Source organism: Dendropsophus ebraccatus, chromosome 13, assembly GCF_027789765.1.
Source record: "Dendropsophus ebraccatus isolate aDenEbr1 chromosome 13, aDenEbr1.pat, whole genome shotgun sequence".
NCBI classification, from domain to species: Eukaryota; Metazoa; Chordata; class Amphibia; order Anura; family Hylidae; genus Dendropsophus; species Dendropsophus ebraccatus.
This window is the reverse complement of record NC_091466.1, coordinates 80,523,731-80,542,760: the sequence shown is the minus strand read 5'-3', so window position 1 is coordinate 80,542,760 and position 19,030 is coordinate 80,523,731. Positions and strand designations below refer to the sequence as shown.

General features: G+C 46.0%; 1 protein-coding gene across 1 annotated transcript in view; it reads left to right on the top strand.

The window, feature by feature from the left end:
- Positions 1-18,295, top strand: part of LOC138770988 (uncharacterized) — a 28,294-nt gene extending 9,999 nt beyond the window's left edge. The window contains exons 5-11 of the mRNA XM_069950369.1: positions 1-61; positions 6,550-6,645; positions 11,309-11,435; positions 11,521-11,622; positions 13,797-13,940; positions 15,330-15,454; positions 17,922-18,295. The exon at positions 1-61 is cut by the window's left edge and continues 40 nt beyond it. Of these exons, the coding sequence (XP_069806470.1) occupies positions 1-61; positions 6,550-6,645; positions 11,309-11,435; positions 11,521-11,622; positions 13,797-13,940; positions 15,330-15,454; positions 17,922-18,102 (836 nt within the window). The 3' untranslated portion in view covers positions 18,103-18,295. The remainder of the gene's footprint in view (positions 62-6,549; positions 6,646-11,308; positions 11,436-11,520; positions 11,623-13,796; positions 13,941-15,329; positions 15,455-17,921) is intronic.
- Positions 18,296-19,030: the final 735 nt, after the last annotated feature.

The window sequence follows — 19,030 nt, the reverse complement described above, 5'->3', positions numbered from 1 at the left end:
ATACCTTAGTATCTAAGCTACAATCCTTATTTTGGGAGGAGTTTTTGCATCTTGTGACCAGGTAATAGTCTTTATCTGGTAAAGTTGTCCCTTATATTATAATGTTACTTAAAGGGATATTACCGGTGCAGCATATAAAGCTCATTGTTTGCATGTACATTACATAGGCAGATACTGAACAGGGAGGAAGGGGTTAACATGCCGTTCTCTTCTCCTCTGCGCCATTTCCTCCCGGGAAATAACACTTCTCTGTGAGAACCTTCACTCCTATATAGGATATATAGAAGCCGCCTGTATTATTATAGGATATATAGAAGCCGCCTGTATTATAGGATATATAGAAGCCGCCTGTATTATTATAGGATATATAGAAGCCGCCTGTATTATTATAGGATATATAGAAGCCGCCTGTATTATTATAGGATATATAGAAGCCGCCTGTATTATAGGATATATAGAAGCCGCCTGTATTATAGGATATATAGAAGCCACCTGTATTATATGGTATATAGAAGCCGCCTGTATTATTATAGGATATATAGAAGCCGCCTGTAGTATTATAGGATATATAGAAGCCGCCTGTATTATTATATGATATATAGAAGCCGCCTGTATTATTATAGGATATATAGAAGCCGCCTGTATTATTATAGGATATATAGAAGCCGCCTGTATTATTATATGGTATAAAGGAGCCGCCTGTATTATATCATATATAGAAGCCGCCTGTATTATTATAGGATATATAGAAGCCGCCTGTATTATAGGATATATAGAAGCCGCCTGTATTATTATAGGATATATAGAAGCCGCCTGTAGTATTATAGGATATATAGAAGCCGCCTGTATTATTATAGGATATATAGAAGCCGCCTGTATTATTATAGGATATATAGAAGCCGCCTGTATTATAGGATATATAGAAGCCGCCTGTATTATTATAGGATATATAGAAGCCGCCTGTATTATAGGATATATAGAAGCCGCCTGTATTATTATAGGATATATAGAAGCCGCCTGTATTATTATAGGATATATAGAAGCCGCCTGTATTATTATAGGATATATAGAAGCCGCCTGTATTATAGGATATATAGAAGCCGCCTGTATTATAGGATATATAGAAGCCGCCTGTATTATAGGATATATAGAAGCCGCCTGTAGTATTATAGGATATATAGAAGCCGCCTGTAGTATTATAGGATATATAGAAGCCGCCTGTAGTATTATAGGATATATAGAAGCCGCCTGTATTATAGGATATATAGAAGCCGCCTGTATTATAGGATATATAGAAGCCGCCTGTAGTATTATAGGATATATAGAAGCCGCCTGTATTATTATATGATATATAGAAGCCGCCTGTATTATAGGATATATAGAAGCCGCCTGTAGTATTATAGGATATATAGAAGCCGCCTGTATTATTATAGGATATATAGAAGCCGCCTGTATTATATGATATATAGAAGCCGCCTGTATTATTATATGATATATAGAAGCCGCCTGTATTATTATAGGATATATAGAAGCCGCCTGTATTATTATAGGATATATAGAAGCCGCCTGTATTATGATATATAGAAACCGCCTGTATTATATGATATATAGAAACCGCCTGTATTATAGGATATATAGAAACCGCCTGTATTATAGGATATATAGAAACCGCCTGTATTATTATAGGATATATAGAAACCGCCTGTATTATATGATATATAGAAACCGCCTGTATTATTATAGGATATATAGAAGCCGCCTGTATTATAGGATATATAGAAGCCACCTGTATTATTATATGATATATAGAAGCCACCTGTATTATAGGATATATAGAAGCCGCCTGTATTATTATATGATATATAGAAGCCGCCTGTATTATTATATGATATATAGAAGCCGCCTGTATTATGATATATAGAAACCGGCAGTATTATATGATATATAGAAGCCGCCTGTATTATTATAGGATATATAGAAACCGCCTGTATTATAGGATATATAGAAACCGGCAGTATTATATGATATATAGAAACCGCCTGTATTATTATAGGATATATAGAAACCGCCTGTATTATAGGATATATAGAAGCCGGCTGTATTATAGGATATATAGAAGCCGCCTGTATTATTATAGGATATATAGAAGCCACCTGTATTATATGGTATATAGAAGCCGCCTGTATTATTATAGGATATATAGAAGCCACCTGTATTATATGGTATATAGAAGCCGCCTGTAGTATTATAGGATATATAGAAGCCGCCTGTATTATAGGATATATAGAAGCCGCCTGTATTATACACTTTGTGGTTTTCAAGTGTTTTATGACTGAAATCCTGAAGTGAAAGTAATGTCTGCGCTGTGTAGAAGCCGGAAGATGGTGTGGACAGGACTGTGTGTAGGACGTCTCATCACACATCTCCTTTTACCTACTAAATAGAAGTCTAGAGTTTCCAGGTCTTTTTGTTTTCTCCTCCTGTAGTGACACTTGTGTATTCTCCTGTAGTGACACTTGTGTATTCTCCTCCTGTAGTGATAGTGACACTTGTGTATTCTCCTGTAGTGACACTTGTGTATTCTCCTCCTGTAGTGACACTTGTGTATTCTCCTCCTGTAGTGACACTTGTGTATTCTCCTCCTGTAGTGATAGTGACACTTGTGTATTCTCCTGTAGTGACACTTGTGTATTCTCCTCCTGTAGTGACACTTGTGTAGTCTCCTCCTGTAGTGACACTTGTGTAGTCTCCTCCTGTAGTGACACTTGTGTATTCTCCTCCTGTAGTGATAGTGACACTTGTGTATTCTCCTGTAGTGACACTTGTGTATTCTCCTCCTGTAGTGACACTTGTGTATTCTCCTCCTGTAGTGACACTTGTGTATTCTCCTTCTGTAGTGACACTTGTGTATTCTCCTTCTGTAGTGACACTTGTGTATTCTCCTCCTGTAGTGACACTTGTGTATTCTCCTCCTGTAGTGATAGTGACACTTGTGTAGTCTCCTCCTGTAGTGATAGTGACACTTGTGTATTCTCCTCCTGTAGTGATAGTGACACTTGTGTATTCTCCTCCTGTAGTGACACTTGTGTAGTCTCCTCCTGTAGTGATAGTGACACTTGTGTATTCTCCTCCTGTAGTGACACTTGTGTATTCTCCTCCTGTAGTGAACTTTGTGTATTCTCCTCCTGTAGTGACACTTGTGTATTCTCCTCCTGTAGTGATAGTGACACTTGTGTATTCTCCTGTAGTGACACTTGTGTATTCTCCTCCTGTAGTGATAGTGACACTTGTGTATTCTCCTCCTGTAGTGATAGTGACACTTGTGTATTCTCCTGTAGTGACACTTGTGTATTCTCCTCCTGTAGTGACACTTGTGTATTCTCCTCCTGTAGTGATAGTGACACTTGTGTATTATCCTCCTGTAGTGACACTTGTGTATTATCCTCCTGTAGTGACACTTGTGTATTATCCTCCTGTAGTGACACTTGTGTATTCTCCTCCTGTAGTGACACTTGTGTATTCTCCTCCTGTAGTGACACTTGTGTATTCTCCTCCTGTAGTGATAGTGACACTTGTGTAGTCTCCTGTAGTGACACTTGTGTATTCTCCTCCTGTAGTGACACTTGTGTATTCTCCTCCTGTAGTGACACTTGTGTATTCTCCTGTAGTGATAGTGACACTTGTGTATTCTCCTCCTGTAGTGACACTTGTGTATTCTCCTGTAGTGACACTTGTGTATTTTCCTCCTGTAGTGATAGTGACACTTGTGTAGTCTCCTGTAGTGACACTTGTGTAGTCTCCTCCTGTAGTGACACTTGTGTATTCTCCTCCTGTAGTGATAGTGACACTTGTGTATTCTCCTGTAGTGACACTTGTGTATTCTCCTCCTGTAGTGATAGTGACACTTGTGTAGTCTCCTCCTGTAGTGACACTTGTGTATTCTCCTCCTGTAGTGACACTTGTGTATTCTCCTCCTGTAGTGACACTTGTGTATTCTCCTCCTGTAGTGATAGTGACACTTGTGTAGTCTCCTGTAGTGACACTTGTGTATTCTCCTCCTGTAGTGACACTTGTGTATTCTCCTCCTGTAGTGACACTTGTGTATTCTCCTCCTGTAGTGATAGTGACACTTGTGTATTCTCCTCCTGTAGTGATAGTGACACTTGTGTATTCTCCTGTAGTGACACTTGTGTATTCTCCTCCTGTAGTGACACTTGTGTATTCTCCTCCTGTAGTGATAGTGACACTTGTGTATTATCCTCCTGTAGTGACACTTGTGTATTATCCTCCTGTAGTGACACTTGTGTATTATCCTCCTGTAGTGACACTTGTGTATTCTCCTCCTGTAGTGACACTTGTGTATTCTCCTCCTGTAGTGACACTTGTGTATTCTCCTCCTGTAGTGATAGTGACACTTGTGTAGTCTCCTGTAGTGACACTTGTGTATTCTCCTCCTGTAGTGACACTTGTGTATTCTCCTCCTGTAGTGACACTTGTGTATTCTCCTGTAGTGATAGTGACACTTGTGTATTCTCCTCCTGTAGTGACACTTGTGTAGTCTCCTCCTGTAGTGATAGTGACACTTGTGTATTCTCCTCCTGTAGTGACACTTGTGTAGTCTCCTCCTGTAGTGATAGTGACACTTGTGTATTCTCCTCCTGTAGTGACACTTGTGTATTCTCCTCCTGTAGTGACACTTGTGTATTCTCCTCCTGTAGTGATAGTGACACTTGTGTATTCTCCTCCTGTAGTGATAGTGACACTTGTGTAGTCTCCTGTAGTGACACTTGTGTATTCTCCTCCTGTAGTGACACTTGTGTATTCTCCTCCTGTAGTGACACTTGTGTATTCTCCTGTAGTGACACTTGTGTATTTTCCTCCTGTAGTGATAGTGACACTTGTGTATTCTCCTGTAGTGACACTTGTGTATTTTCCTCCTGTAGTGATAGTGACACTTGTGTAGTCTCCTGTAGTGACACTTGTGTATTCTCCTCCTGTAGTGACACTTGTGTATTCTCCTCCTGTAGTGACACTTGTGTATTCTCCTGTAGTGACACTTGTGTATTTTCCTCCTGTAGTGATAGTGACACTTGTGTATTCTCCTGTAGTGACACTTGTGTATTCTCCTCCTGTAGTGACACTTGTGTATTCTCCTCCTGTAGTGATAGTGACACTTGTGTATTCTCCTCCTGTAGTGATAGTGACACTTGTGTATTCTCCTCCTGTAGTGACACTTGTGTATTCTCCTCCTGTAGTGACACTTGTGTAGTCTCCTCCTGTAGTGATAGTGACACTTGTGTAGTCTCCTCCTGTAGTGATAGTGACACTTGTGTATTCTCCTGTAGTGACACTTGTGTATTCTCCTCCTGTAGTGACACTTGTGTATTCTCCTCCTGTAGTGACACTTGTGTATTCTCCTCCTGTAGTGACACTTGTGTATTCTCCTCCTGTAGTGACACTTGTGTATTCTCCTCCTGTAGTGACACTTGTGTAGTCTCCTCCTGTAGTGATAGTGACACTTGTGTATTCTCCTCCTGTAGTGACACTTGTGTATTCTCCTCCTGTAGTGACACTTGTGTATTCTCCTCCTGTAGTGACACTTGTGTATTCTCCTCCTGTAGTGACACTTGTGTATTCTCCTCCTGTAGTGACACTTGTGTATCCTCCTGTAGTGACACTTGTGTATTCTCCTCCTGTAGTGACACTTGTGTATTCTCCTCCTGTAGTGACACTTGTGTAGTCTCCTCCTGTAGTGACACTTGTGTATTCTCCTGTAGTGACACTTGTGTATTCTCCTCCTGTAGTGATAGTGACACTTGTGTATTCTCCTGTAGTGACACTTGTGTATTCTCCTCCTGTAGTGATAGTGACACTTGTGTAGTCTCCTCCTGTAGTGACACTTGTGTATTCTCCTCCTGTAGTGATAGTGACACTTGTGTATTCTCCTGTAGTGACACTTGTGTATTCTCCTGTAGTGACACTTGTGTATTCTCCTCCTGTATCTCTCGGTTCTCGGCTGACCGACCTGTATCACCAGCCAGTGACACTTGGTCCCGATTTGCCTGATATAGGGGGCGGATTATATACGGTTTGCTTTGTCCGATTTGCCGCCTCTCCTGGGCCATTTCTGGTACTGCAGCTCAGCCTGTGGGGTCACTGCACTTAGGCGCTGCTTGTATATTTGGCATTGGAAAAATAAAAGAATCTCTCTACTTCAAGTGCTGGATTACCGACTTCTTTTTCTGAACTGTAGTATCACGCATTTGCCAGATGCGAATCCGGGGCACCAGAGAGTTCTTGGTCGGTGAGCTGACAATTACACTTTTTTAGCTCAGCCTCATGCATTGGAATGTAATACCAGACACGGCCAATGGACAAGAGTGGCGCTATTTATGGAACTGCCAGTGTATGACATAGGATTATAAGAGGAAAAGTCTGGCCTTCTAGTACTGAGGACTGGATAGTGCTGCGTGTGAGAAGCCTTTACACAATGATTGTGCTTTGTGTGTATGTGTATATATATATCTCCTGTATATTCTCCCCGTTCAGGTATAAGATATTCATCACTGAGAAGCTGGGAGCGGTGGGTTCTGAGAACGGGGTCCGCGCTGGGGTCAGGATCGCCAAGAATTGCTGCATTTTACGGTATTCTATCTATTCTATTACTATTCATCGCAATAAGATATCTGTATGATTTATGAGATGTATATAATGAATGTCTAGTGTGTGTGTGTGTGTGTGTGTGTGTGTGTGTGTGTGTGTGTGTATACATACATATATATATACAGAAAAACAATAGTCACTGCGGCACTCCAATGTAGCTCGTGTACAAACGGTGACGTTTATTTCTCCCACAAAGTGCATTAGTAACGTTTCTACTCAATCCATATGAGCTGTGTGTGCCCAGCGTGAGAGGCTCATATGGATTGAGTAGAAACGTTACTAATGCACTTTGTGGGAGAAATAAACGTCACCGTTTGTACACGAGCTACATTGGAGTGCCGCAGTGACTATTGTTTTTCTGTGGATATCCATACCCACGGACCTCAAGGGTATACGCTGCTGGCACCAACTGCACACGCTTTCTGGAGTGCTGCGTCCACTCTACTTATATATATTATACACACATACACACATATATATATATATATATATTATACACACATACACACATATATACATATATATATATATATATATATATATATATATATATATATATATATATATATATATATATATATATATATATTATACACACATACACACATATATACATATATACACACACTTTATATACATCATTAATGTCAGAGGAAACCAATCATCTCACAGGATGGCGGCTATTGCTGTATACTATCCTATCACTTACATCATACACACTCATATCATATATATATATATATATATATATATATATATATATATTATATATATGTATATATGTGTGTATGATGTAAGTGAGATGATTGTTTTCCTCTGACATTAATGATGGGTCCTAAATACGGAGACTGTGTTTCCTATAAATATGCGGCTGTTTCCAAAGCAATGAGGGAGCGCCCCATCACGTACTGCACGGGCGGGCGACATGCAGCAATCACAATGATACCGCTATATACTCCTATATACCACAGGAGTGATCAATACTGTATTTAGGGGGGGGGGGGGGGGCAGACAGAACGGCCCGGGTCTGGGGCCCCTACTGCCTTTAGGGCTCTGAATAACCCGCCATAGAGTTGCGAACAGACCTACAGGCTGGATGAGGGTGTCTGGCAGCGTCCTGCGCGCGCACAGGGTCTCCTCATCTCATGGTTATAATGGTTGGGACCCTGGAAGCATCGCTGGTTATTATTCTCTCTCCTCAGAGGGTTATGAGGGATTTGCTATTAGTCTCCAGCTCTATATGTGGCCGAGAACATCAGGTGCGGCCAAGAGGGACAACGAACCAGAAAGCGGGGGAGGTCATGTGATGCCACAAGGCGCGGCCTATATCAGGTGTGCGAGAGTGAAAATGCAGAACACGAGTGTGTGGGAGGAAGAAAGTGTTCCACCATCTGACACCATAACCAGTGACGTGTAGTCTCCATGGAGACCGCCATAGTGTGCACCCTGCTTATACAGACGGGGGCCCTCCATACATGTAGTCTCCATGGAGACCGCCATAGTGTGCACCCTGCTTATACAGACTGGGGCCCTCCATACATGTAGTCTCCATGGAGACCGCCATAGTGTGCACCCTGCTTATACAGACGGGGGCCCTCCATACATGTAGTCTCCATGGAGACCGCCATAGTGTGCACCCTGCTTATACAGACGGGGGCCCTCCATACATGTAGTCTCCATGGAGACCGCCATAGTGTGCACCCTGCTTATACAGACGGGGGCCCTCCATACATGTAGTCTCCATGGAGACCGCCATAGTGTGCACCCTGCTTATACAGACGGGGGCCCTCCATACATGTAGTCTCCATGGAGACCGCCATAGTGTGCACCCTGCTTATACAGACTGGGGCCCTCCATACATGTAGTCTCCATGGAGACCGCCATAGTGTGCACCCTGCTTATAGAGACGGGGGCCCTCCATACATGTTGTCTCCATGGAGACCGCCATACATAGTCAGTGTGCACCCTGCTTATACAGACGGGGGCCCTCCATACATGTAGTCTCCATGGAGACCGCCATAGTGTGCACCCTGCTTATACAGATGGGGGCCCTCCATACATGTAGTCTCCATGGAGACCGCCATACATAGTGTGCACCCTGCTTATACAGACGGGGGCCCTCCATACGTGTAGTCTCCATGGAGACCGCCATACATAGTGTGCACCCTGCTTATACAGACGGGGGCCCTCCATACATGTAGTCTCCATGGAGACCTATACATAGTCATTGTGCACCCTGCTTATACAGACGGGGGCCCTCCATACATGTAGTCTCCATGGAGACCGCCATACACACAGTGTGGACCCTGCTTATACAGACGGGGGCCCTCCATACATGTAGGCTCCATGGAGACCGCCATACATACAGTGTGGACCCTGCTTATACAGACGGGGGCCCTCCATACATGTAGTCTCCATGGAGACCTATACATACAGTCATTGTGCACCCTGCTTATACAGACGGGGGCCCTCCATACATGTAGTCTCCATGGAGACCGCCATACATACAGTCAGTGTGCACCCTGCTTATACAGACGGGGGCCCTCCATACATGTAGTCTCCATGGAGACCGCCATACATACAGTCAGTGTGCACCCTGCTTATACAGACGGGGGCCCTCCATACATGTAGTCTCCATGGAGACCGCCATACATAGTGTGCACTCTGCTTATACAGACGGGGGCCCTCCATACATGTAGTCTCCATGGAGACCGCCATACATAGTCAGTGTGCACCCTGCTTATACAGACGGGGGCCCTCCATACATGTAATCTCCATGGAGACCGCCATAGTGTGCACCCTGCTTATACAGACGGGGGCCCTCCATACATGTAGTCTCCATGGAGACCGCCATAGTGTGCACCCTGCTTATACAGACTGGGGCCCTCCATACATGTAGTCTCCATGGAGACCGCCATACATACAGTGTGCACCCTGCTTATACAGACGGGGGCCCTCCATACGTGTAGTCTCCATGGAGACCGCCATACATAGTCAGTGTGCACCCTGCTTATACAGACGGGGGCCCGCCATACATGCAGTCTCCTTGTATTGGGGAGGGCTTTGCACTAGACATGGCCGGCTGGGGGGAGTGAGGTCTGGCAATGAGATTAGGCTGTAAGGCATGAAGGTTCAGTGGGGGTGAGGTCAGGACTTGGTGGAAGACAATAACATGAGGCGACCTTAAACTTGTCAGGATGTTCATTAACCCCTTCAAAACATTTGACCCGCATGTACATCAAAGTGACAAGCAAGGAGTATAGAACAGAGGCTGAGCCCGCTCTCTATACGGCTGAGCCCGCTTTCTATACGGCCAAGCCCGTTCCATGTACGGCTGAGCCCGGCTGTATATTACACATGTATATAACACAACCCAATAGCTTTCTCCCCTCTTGTGCCAGGGCATGTACTAGCCTTGTGGGTCTGTGTTGTAGCGGTCACACCTCAGGGCATTCCCCCACATGTTACCTGTGTGGTGTCCCACCACAGGTGCTGTCTAGAGCACCTGAGTAAGTCATTCTTTCAGGTTAGCCAGTGGGAGATGTAGTATCTTGTTTTCCCCACTAGGTGTCACCACCATTGTTGTCTTCTATGCACAGCTGAAGTCAAGGATTAACTGTATCATGTGTTTGTGTGCTGGCCAGTCACTGGTGCTTGCTCTTTCTAACCTGTCCTATCTTTCTTTCCTTTTACACAGACTCCACCCCACCACTCACAGGAGGGTTTAGATTCACCCCTGTAGAAGGAGTTAGTTTTGGTGGAGGAAGCGAGGGCAGTCTCTAACTAGTTTTCAGAGTCAGAGGACACAACCAAGTTCCTGCAAAAGTTAAGCCAGGGCCTGGCTTTGGCCAGGACCCCTGACAGGGAGCAGACACAGTAACAAAAGACTTTCTTTTATGCAACTAAGTACACTATGCAGTGCTAAGCATCACTTGGGGGAAAGAAACCACCTAGGGTAACCCTCGCCCATGCCAGGAACCCTTCTAAAATGTGCAGGGTGATCTCCTGAAACAAGAGGAACTGACCCCAGTAAGACAAAGCTACCAGGGAAAAGGTCTACGTATTCTACTGTGCAGCGCAGAACAACTGGGAGGTCTCGGCAACCTGTCACACCCAGATTATGTGTAGAGAAGGAAAAGAGTTGCACTTGTCGACTAAAAAACTTCATCTTTATTTCTCCTTATTAAAATGAAAAATCCAGGACAAAGTGCAGACAATGCATGAGCAGGCGCCACGGAGGTGTTGGTGACAGACTGTTTCACGCCCTGACGGCACTTCTATGGACCACGGTATGGCCTTTCTACGGTGGTCTGTAGAAGCGCCATAAGGGCGTGTTTCCGTTGACAAGTGCCCAAGTGACCCTCAACACTCCCGGAGGCTACTGACCACTGGGGACAGCAAACCGGCTACATCACAGGGTACCTACATCACACCTGTGTACACCTACACTGGAGCAATATCCGAGGTGGCCGAGTATTGCTGTGTGGGGCAAGCACTCCATCACATCTGCTTTATACTTTTCATAGTGGTGGTGCCTGGTATTGCAGTTCAGTTCTTTGCTATGAATATTATATTTCTTGATAGCCCCTTTAAGTGACAGGTTTGGGTGTATATCCAGATTCTAACGTAGTTCTCTTCCTCTTAGAAACACAATGAACAATTTGCGCGCAACGCCTCAGGATCTAGAATTACAGAGGATTCAGAGACTATTTGGGGAGTGTGAGAATAAAGGGATCGAACTCATCCTGAACAACCTAAGGCCGCAATTGAAGGTAATGGAAACCACCATGGAGATTATGGGGTAACTAACACAAGAAGAATAGCCAATGCCTGATCTATTCTCTTCCCTCGTTTCAGGAAGCTTTCAGGAATTACTTTAAGAAGAACTGCGATCAATATGAGGGCGTCCTCAGGAGCTTAAAACGTGTCTTAGTAAAGGGGGACATTCACAACGACCAGGTACACGGCTGCTAGTTACACTTTATTGTAATAGTGAATAGGATTTTATGATGTAGGCGTTGCGGTACGGCTGTGGCACTTGTCATGGAGCGTATCGGCCACTAGCTTCCCAGGATCCCAGCACACACTTCAAGAAATGTTCCTATTAACCCTTTGCACAATGTGTTGGTAAGAGACACAATCACAAGGACTTCAGGGGAAATCTTCACAACCCGATTTACAATATACGTTCCTTATTCACAAGGCAGCGGAAGTGACGCTTGGAGGCTAATGTCAGGTGATTCCCCTTTAAAGGGGTTCTCCAGTGCTACAGAAACATGGCCACTTTCTTCCAGAGACAGAACTGCTCTTGTCTCCAGGTCAGGTGTGGTTTGCAATTACTCTCCATTCACTTCGATGTAAATGAGTTACAAAATCTGCACCCAGACTGGAGACAAAAGCGCTGCTGTCTCTGGAAGAAAGTGGGCATGTTTTTGTAGTGCTGTATAACCCCTTTAAGAGTTAGAACTTCTCCTTTGCGCAGGAATAGTGAGAGTTTCAGAAGACTTGGAGTTAGGAAGTTACAGCAATACAGTCTAGACTTAGGCAAAGGTGGCGGGGAGACTACTTAGAGGGGCACTGTCCAGGAAGCACTGGAATCTGCTGGTGTAGAGGGTCTGGACAACTTTGGCTGGGTTGGAGATACTTGCAGCACAGTAGCCACAGTAAAGATCCGACCTTACAGTGATAGACACCATTCAGGGACATCTAGTACTATTTTGGCACCAATGTGATAGCTGGCAGGAGCCGACCTTGGTGTTACCCAGAAACAGGACTCTGCAGGAGCAGGAGGGCCCAAAAGGCAAAGAACGCAACTTCTCCAACCTCTGGTGTGACTTGAGAAACTCTGCAGAACTTGATGACCCTCTCAGCGTGGACAGGCTGAATCCCTCTTGGGTAGTCGCACCTCTGGTGTTTAGCAATCCATGCTACAGGAACTCTGGAAACTGGATACAGCAGCTCAGGCAGTGGCCAGCAGCCAAGCCCCTGGAAAAAGACCCTCTGGCTCTGGATACAGCTGGGCTCACATACACAGGAACACTGGAACAAGTAACAGGGCACTACCCACTCAGCTAGGCTCCTCAGGTCTGCTCCAGCCACCCTTATAAACTACAGGAAGCATGCTCCCATTGGTGGAGAGAGACCTGAGGTAACAACAGGTGATTGGGGAATGAGGAGACTAGGCTTGGGCCCTGATAGGCCAAAAAAGTGAGGAAACCTTAGACAGACCGGCTCCAACAAGCAGGTGGCTAGGACACTGCAATACTCCTGTTAAAGTGACTACTGGCACCTTGCTGCCCCTGAGCCGCCGGCGCTGCGTTGTATAGCTCTTTATGACATGCTGGGTTCGGGGTCGGCCTGTCTCCCGGTACTTAGAAGAAAAACAACTTTTATCAATGAGGTGCGGTGGGCAGTCAAACTGGTGTGGCCTAGAGTATCAGTGCCCTAGGCCTGCGGCGCCTCTCTCCCCTTCACTTTCAGAACACCTCTGGGCTGGATGGAGGCGGAGAGAGAGGTGCCGCAGGCCTAGGGCACTGACGCTCTAAATAACATATGGCTGATCGTTGTCTCTATTACATGAAGCGATAATCAGCTGAGTCGGCCTTATGTGGCCAATTATCGCTCCGTGTAATAGGGCCCGTACCCTCTTCGTAGACAACACCTGAACATTTGACCACTTTGAACGTTAATCTGTGTAGGGAAACTGGGAGAGAGTGGAAGGAATGTAAACCCAAAGCTATCCACCATGTAGGACCTCCCTTCCTAAGAGCGGAGAGTGGCTGCAATGTTCCGTGCCGCTCTGCAATCTGGTACAGCTTCCTGGATGATGTCACCAGATCGCTGGAGGTTCTAGCAGCTAAACCAACCAGCAATCAGCTGAGAACTGGGGCGGCCGCAGTAGGGGAGGGATTTGTTTCACATGGACATGGTCATACATATGTGTCCATACTACGGCTGCACGTCCCGGTGTGACTGTGGGTCGGGCCAGGCCTTGTCATCATAATACATAAAAGTGTGACCACATCCCGCCTATATGACCTGGCCTAAAGGGGGGGGGGGGCTGATCATCGGTGACTGGTGTGTACGGCAGGATAAGGGACATCATAACAATCTGAACATCTTTATTTCTGCAGACGTTGGTTTCACTTATTCACCACCGACTCGTTGTCCTGTACATTCAGTCATTTTTCACATGGTCAAAAAAATTATCTCATGAAAATGCGGGAGAGAGATTCTCAAATGGCAGCAAAAAACTGCAGGATTTCTTCTCAGATATGGTAAGTATCTAAATATGTATCTACTTATGTATCTAAGTATGTACCAAAGGCTATGTTCACACTACGTATATGTCCTACATACGGTCCGTGAACTTACGCCCGTAAGCTACGTACGCTTCCCGAGCGGCGTACGTAGCGATCTGACAGCGGTCTTTTACTTGGATATCTTCGCCTAGCCCCGGACACCCCACAGAACCTTTTGGATCGGCACAAAAAGGTGTAAAAATGAAGATATCACCACTCCGTACGGGACCGCATGTTACGCTACGGGCGTAAGTTACGGCATTTCCGTCCCAAAACAATGGTCTGGTTCATTTTTTACGGCGCCGCATACGATCCGGGCGTAAGTTCGTACGTAGTGTGAACCGTGCGGCCGTAGATCGTATACTTTCCATTGTACGCAAACTACGTAAATCTCCGGCCGCTTATTCACGGAGCGAGCTACGGCTGGAAACTTACGTAGTGTGAACTTAGCCTATAAATGTATATATCTAAGTACAGTGTTATGTCATTAAATCTTAAAGGGAACCTGTCACACCCCGTGCTGGGGTGAAGGCCGCCCACCCCCAGCTAGAGCCCCTTATACTTACCCCATCTGGCCAAGTCCTGCTCCTGGAGCCGGTCCCGGGATGGAGATATCCCTGTCTGAAGCTCGGCACCCATAGAGAATGATGGGTCCATTCATTCTCTATGGGCGTCGGACCCATCTCAGCAGCGCGCGCGCCAGGCTTCAGACAAGGATATCTCCGTCCCAGGATCGGCTCCACCAGTGGGGCTTGGCCAGATGGGGTAAGTATAAGGGGCTCTAGCTGAGGGTTGGGCGGCCTTCACCCCGACACGGGGGGTGACAGGTTCCCTTTAAAAACTTGCAGAACTTGTGATGTCATAGAGGTTTACCTGACCAGTTGTGATGTCACAGAGGTTTACCTGACCAGTTGTGATGTCACAGAGGTTTACCTGACCAGTTGTGATGTCATAGAGGTTAACCTGACCAGTTGTGATGTCACTGCATCGAAATAAAACACATTTGTAACCTCACAATAGTTTACAATTATGACATCCCAGCAATTCTTTAAATAAAACAGTTTTTTGGGGTTTATTTAAACAAGGACTCCATATAATACACACTCACTACTCCTGCAGTGTCAGCTGTTTCATCCCAGCTCTGCTGCCTCCACACATTTCATTACTGGATATGGGTCATGTGACCTCTGGGCAGCCGCCATCTTGACTTCCAGATGATTCCGTACTGCATCCTTCTCTTTATAAATCAGCCATGAGTACAGCATCACATGGGCAGCTGACAGCAGTGCCGCCTCTGCCTGCCGGGCAGTGTGACGATCCTCCTCTGTAACCGCCCTGTATTTAACCCCTTGTTCTCTCCTGGAGGTTTTAGACAATCGTCTCCTGCCCGGTAATCCTCTGAATTCTATATCGGAGATGCTGACCACCAATGACCGCCAGGCCCTCAGTGTCACCACCGCCTTCTTTATAGAAGAACACCAGGACCTGAGGTGAGTGACAGAAGTCTCATCCAATTCTTCCCACTTGTTCCTTATAGAAGCTGCTGCAATATGGCTGCCCTTCTCCATACACCCTATAATGACCCCTTCTATGAACCAGAGCTGCCTGCAGTGGTCTCCTGCTGTGTATAAGGGGCCTAGCGCAGATATACCGAGCCCTGTCACTGACACTTAGGGGGTGGGCGCTATGGCTTTGGATGTACACAGCGTTATATACCTGTATTTATGGTCTGTCCTTATTATAACTCATCAGTATCTGATCAGGGTTCACTGTTCACCCACAGCTCCATATTCACAAGTAGGTGAATGGGCCGTAGTACCGGGCACAGCCACAACTGTATGCATGGTGCTGTGTCTGGGTAAACAAAGAAGTGGACTCATATTGTGGTGTCCCACCACTGGTGTTTTTACTCTTGTCTTCTGCACCTGTCAAAAAGCTTTTTCTCTCAGGATGAGTGGTGGAAGAAGTGTATTAATTTTCCCCACTAGGTGTCAGTATTTCTTATGTATTTATTTATATGCACAGCTGAAGTAAGTCATGGGTTAATGTTATGTTAAACCATGTGTGACACATAGGAGGTGCCCTTTCCTTTCTACCTATCACTTGCCTTCTTTCTCCTGCACACACTCATCCCTATCACTCACAGGCAGGCATACAGAAGGCCCCTGTATGAGAAGTTTTACTGGTGGAGGAAGTACACAGGAGTTCTAGTCACAAAACCAGCAGTTCCTGCAGAAGTTAAGCCAGGGCCTGGCTTATGCAAGGACCCCTGTAAGGGACGCTACAGAGTTAGTTGAGTCTAGACACCAAAGTGAGCAGATGCAGCAAGCTACTAACAGTTCTTTAACAGCAACTACTATATCTATTATGCAGTGCTAAGAACACCCAAGGGAGAGTAGTGACCAAGAAACACCCTGACCCATTCCAGGAACACGATTACAAAGAGCAGGGTAGTATCCTGACAAGATAGGAACTAGCTTCAGTAGGACAAAGCAACCGTAAAAGTAAAGGTCTACGTATCCTACTGCGCAGTGCAGGTAACTGGGAAACCGCTGACACCTAGCTACACCCAGGTAACCACAGCTGGGGCTCGTACCACGCGACTGGGATGGGTTCTACGATACCAGAGGGCAGAAGGCAGTCAGACAATGTCTATACGTGAGTACGAGTAACACTATTGAAGATATATATACTAAAGGTTCCAGCAGAGTACACAGCTACACTGGGTTAGGGCTCCTCTGGCAAACTCCTCTCTACTCTCTACACTACAAGCACTGCTGCAATTCTTCTTAAGCACCTACCTCCAGCACTAAAGTCTGCGTAAAGATGTGTACTCTGTGAACCGTGTACTGTTGTACTGAGAAGCCTACCAGTAAAGCTGCTCTATTTTTATACTAAAGCACTGGACTCTTCTATTTGCACCTGCACACACACCACCTTGGGTTATATTTCCCCTTTCTGTGGGTGGCAGTACCGATAGTCCGGGTTGGAGTCAGTTGCCACTCAGGACTTCTATGACAAGAGCCCAAGGGACCTATCACAGCCCATGGTCACTGACCATTTGGGGACCACAGCCAGCCATATAACAAACAGGAACCAACACCGCACATGTGTGCTGGACTAGCACTGGGGTCACGACACTAACCTCACCGGCTGAGCTGACACCACAATAGTTCAGTTGATCGTCCAGGGTGCTGGGTTTTGGACACGTGACCAGATATTGATGACATATATCCTTATTACAGATCCATAAAACCTTGTGAAAAATGATAGAAATTGTCTCCCTGTTGTCTCAAATGGAACCTGTCATCACTTTTCGTTCTGCCTGAACTACCTGCCTGAAGTCATTGGGGCGGCCCACTGGTCTTCATTGATGGATCTTTGCCTGTTTATTGGGGGAGGGGGGGGGGGATCTGTTAATCAGGGTCGGTGGGGTGGGAAGAAGCCACTGGTTTCCACCCTGATGACTTGGGTCCACCTTGGGGGTCTACCCTGATGACTGGTGTCCGTTCTGGGCTCCGCCCTGATGTCTGGTGTCCATTCTAGGCCCTGCCCTAATGACTTGTGTCCACCTTGGAGTCTACCCTGATGACTGGTGTCCGTTCTGGGCTCTGCCCTGATGACTTGTGTCCATTTTGGGCTCTGCTCTGATGACTTGTGTCCACCTTGGAGTCTACCCTGATGACTGGTGTCCATTCTAGGCCCTGCCCTAATGACTTGTGTCCACCTTGGAGTCTACCCTGATGACTGGTGTCCATTTTGGGCTCTGCCCTGATGACTTGTGTCCACCCTGATGACTGGTGTCCGTTCTGGGCTCCGCCCTGATGACTTGTGTCCGCCCTGATGACTTGGCCTCCAGGCAACATGAAAGTGATGACCAGTTCCCTTTAAGACATGTATTGCACGTTACTGTTTTTGTATATTTAGTCACTGACTTTACATGACTGTGTGTAATAGGGAGGAACATCTCAGCGCCATCCTGAATATTAAAGAAAACCTCAGCAGTAAAGAGAAAGAAGATCTATTACATCTCATTCACAGGAGAGCGACGACCTGCGACCAAAGCAAACTGCACTACTTTGTAGGGATTCAGGCGGATGATAACAGATGGTGGAGGTGTCCCTGCTGCTTCTTCTAGTCTGGAGAATATACTGTGTACAGATGGGGGATATACTGTACCCTGTGTGCACTATGTACAGATGGGGGATATACTGTACCCTGTGTGCACTATGTACAGATGGGGGATATACTGTACCCTGTGTGCACTATGTACAGATGGGGGATATACTGTACCCTGTGTGCACTATGTACAGATGGGGGATATACTGTACCCTGTGTGCACTATGTACAGATGGGGGATATACTGTACCCTGTGTGCACTATGTACAGATGGGGGGGGGGGGGATATACTGTACCCTGTGTGCACTATGTACAGATGGGGGATATACTGTACCCTGTGTGCACTATGTACAGATGGGGGGGATATACTGTACCCTGTGTGCACTATGTACAGATGGGGGGGGATATACTGTACCCTGTGTGCACTATGTACAGATGGGGGATATACTGTACCCTGTGTGCACTATGTACAGATGGGGGGGGATATACTGTACCCTGTGTGCACTATGTACAGATGGGGGATATACTGTACCCTGTGTGCACTATGTACAGATGGGGGGTGATATACTGTACCCTGTGTGCACTATGTACAGATGGGGGATATACTGTACCCTGTGTGCACTATGTACAGATGGGGGGGGGGATATACTGTACCCTGTGTGCACTATGTACAGATGGGGGGGGGGGGGGGATATACTGTACCCTGTGTGCACTATGTACAGATGGGGGATATACTGTACCCTGTGTGCACTATGTACAGATGGGGGGGGGATATACTGTACCCTGTGTGCACTATGTACAGATGGGGGGGGGGGGGGGATATACTGTACCCTGTGTGCACTATGTACAGATGGGGGATATACTGTACCCTGTGTGCACTATGTACAGATGGGGGGGGATATACTGTACCCTGTGTGCACTATGTACAGATGGGGGGGATATACTGT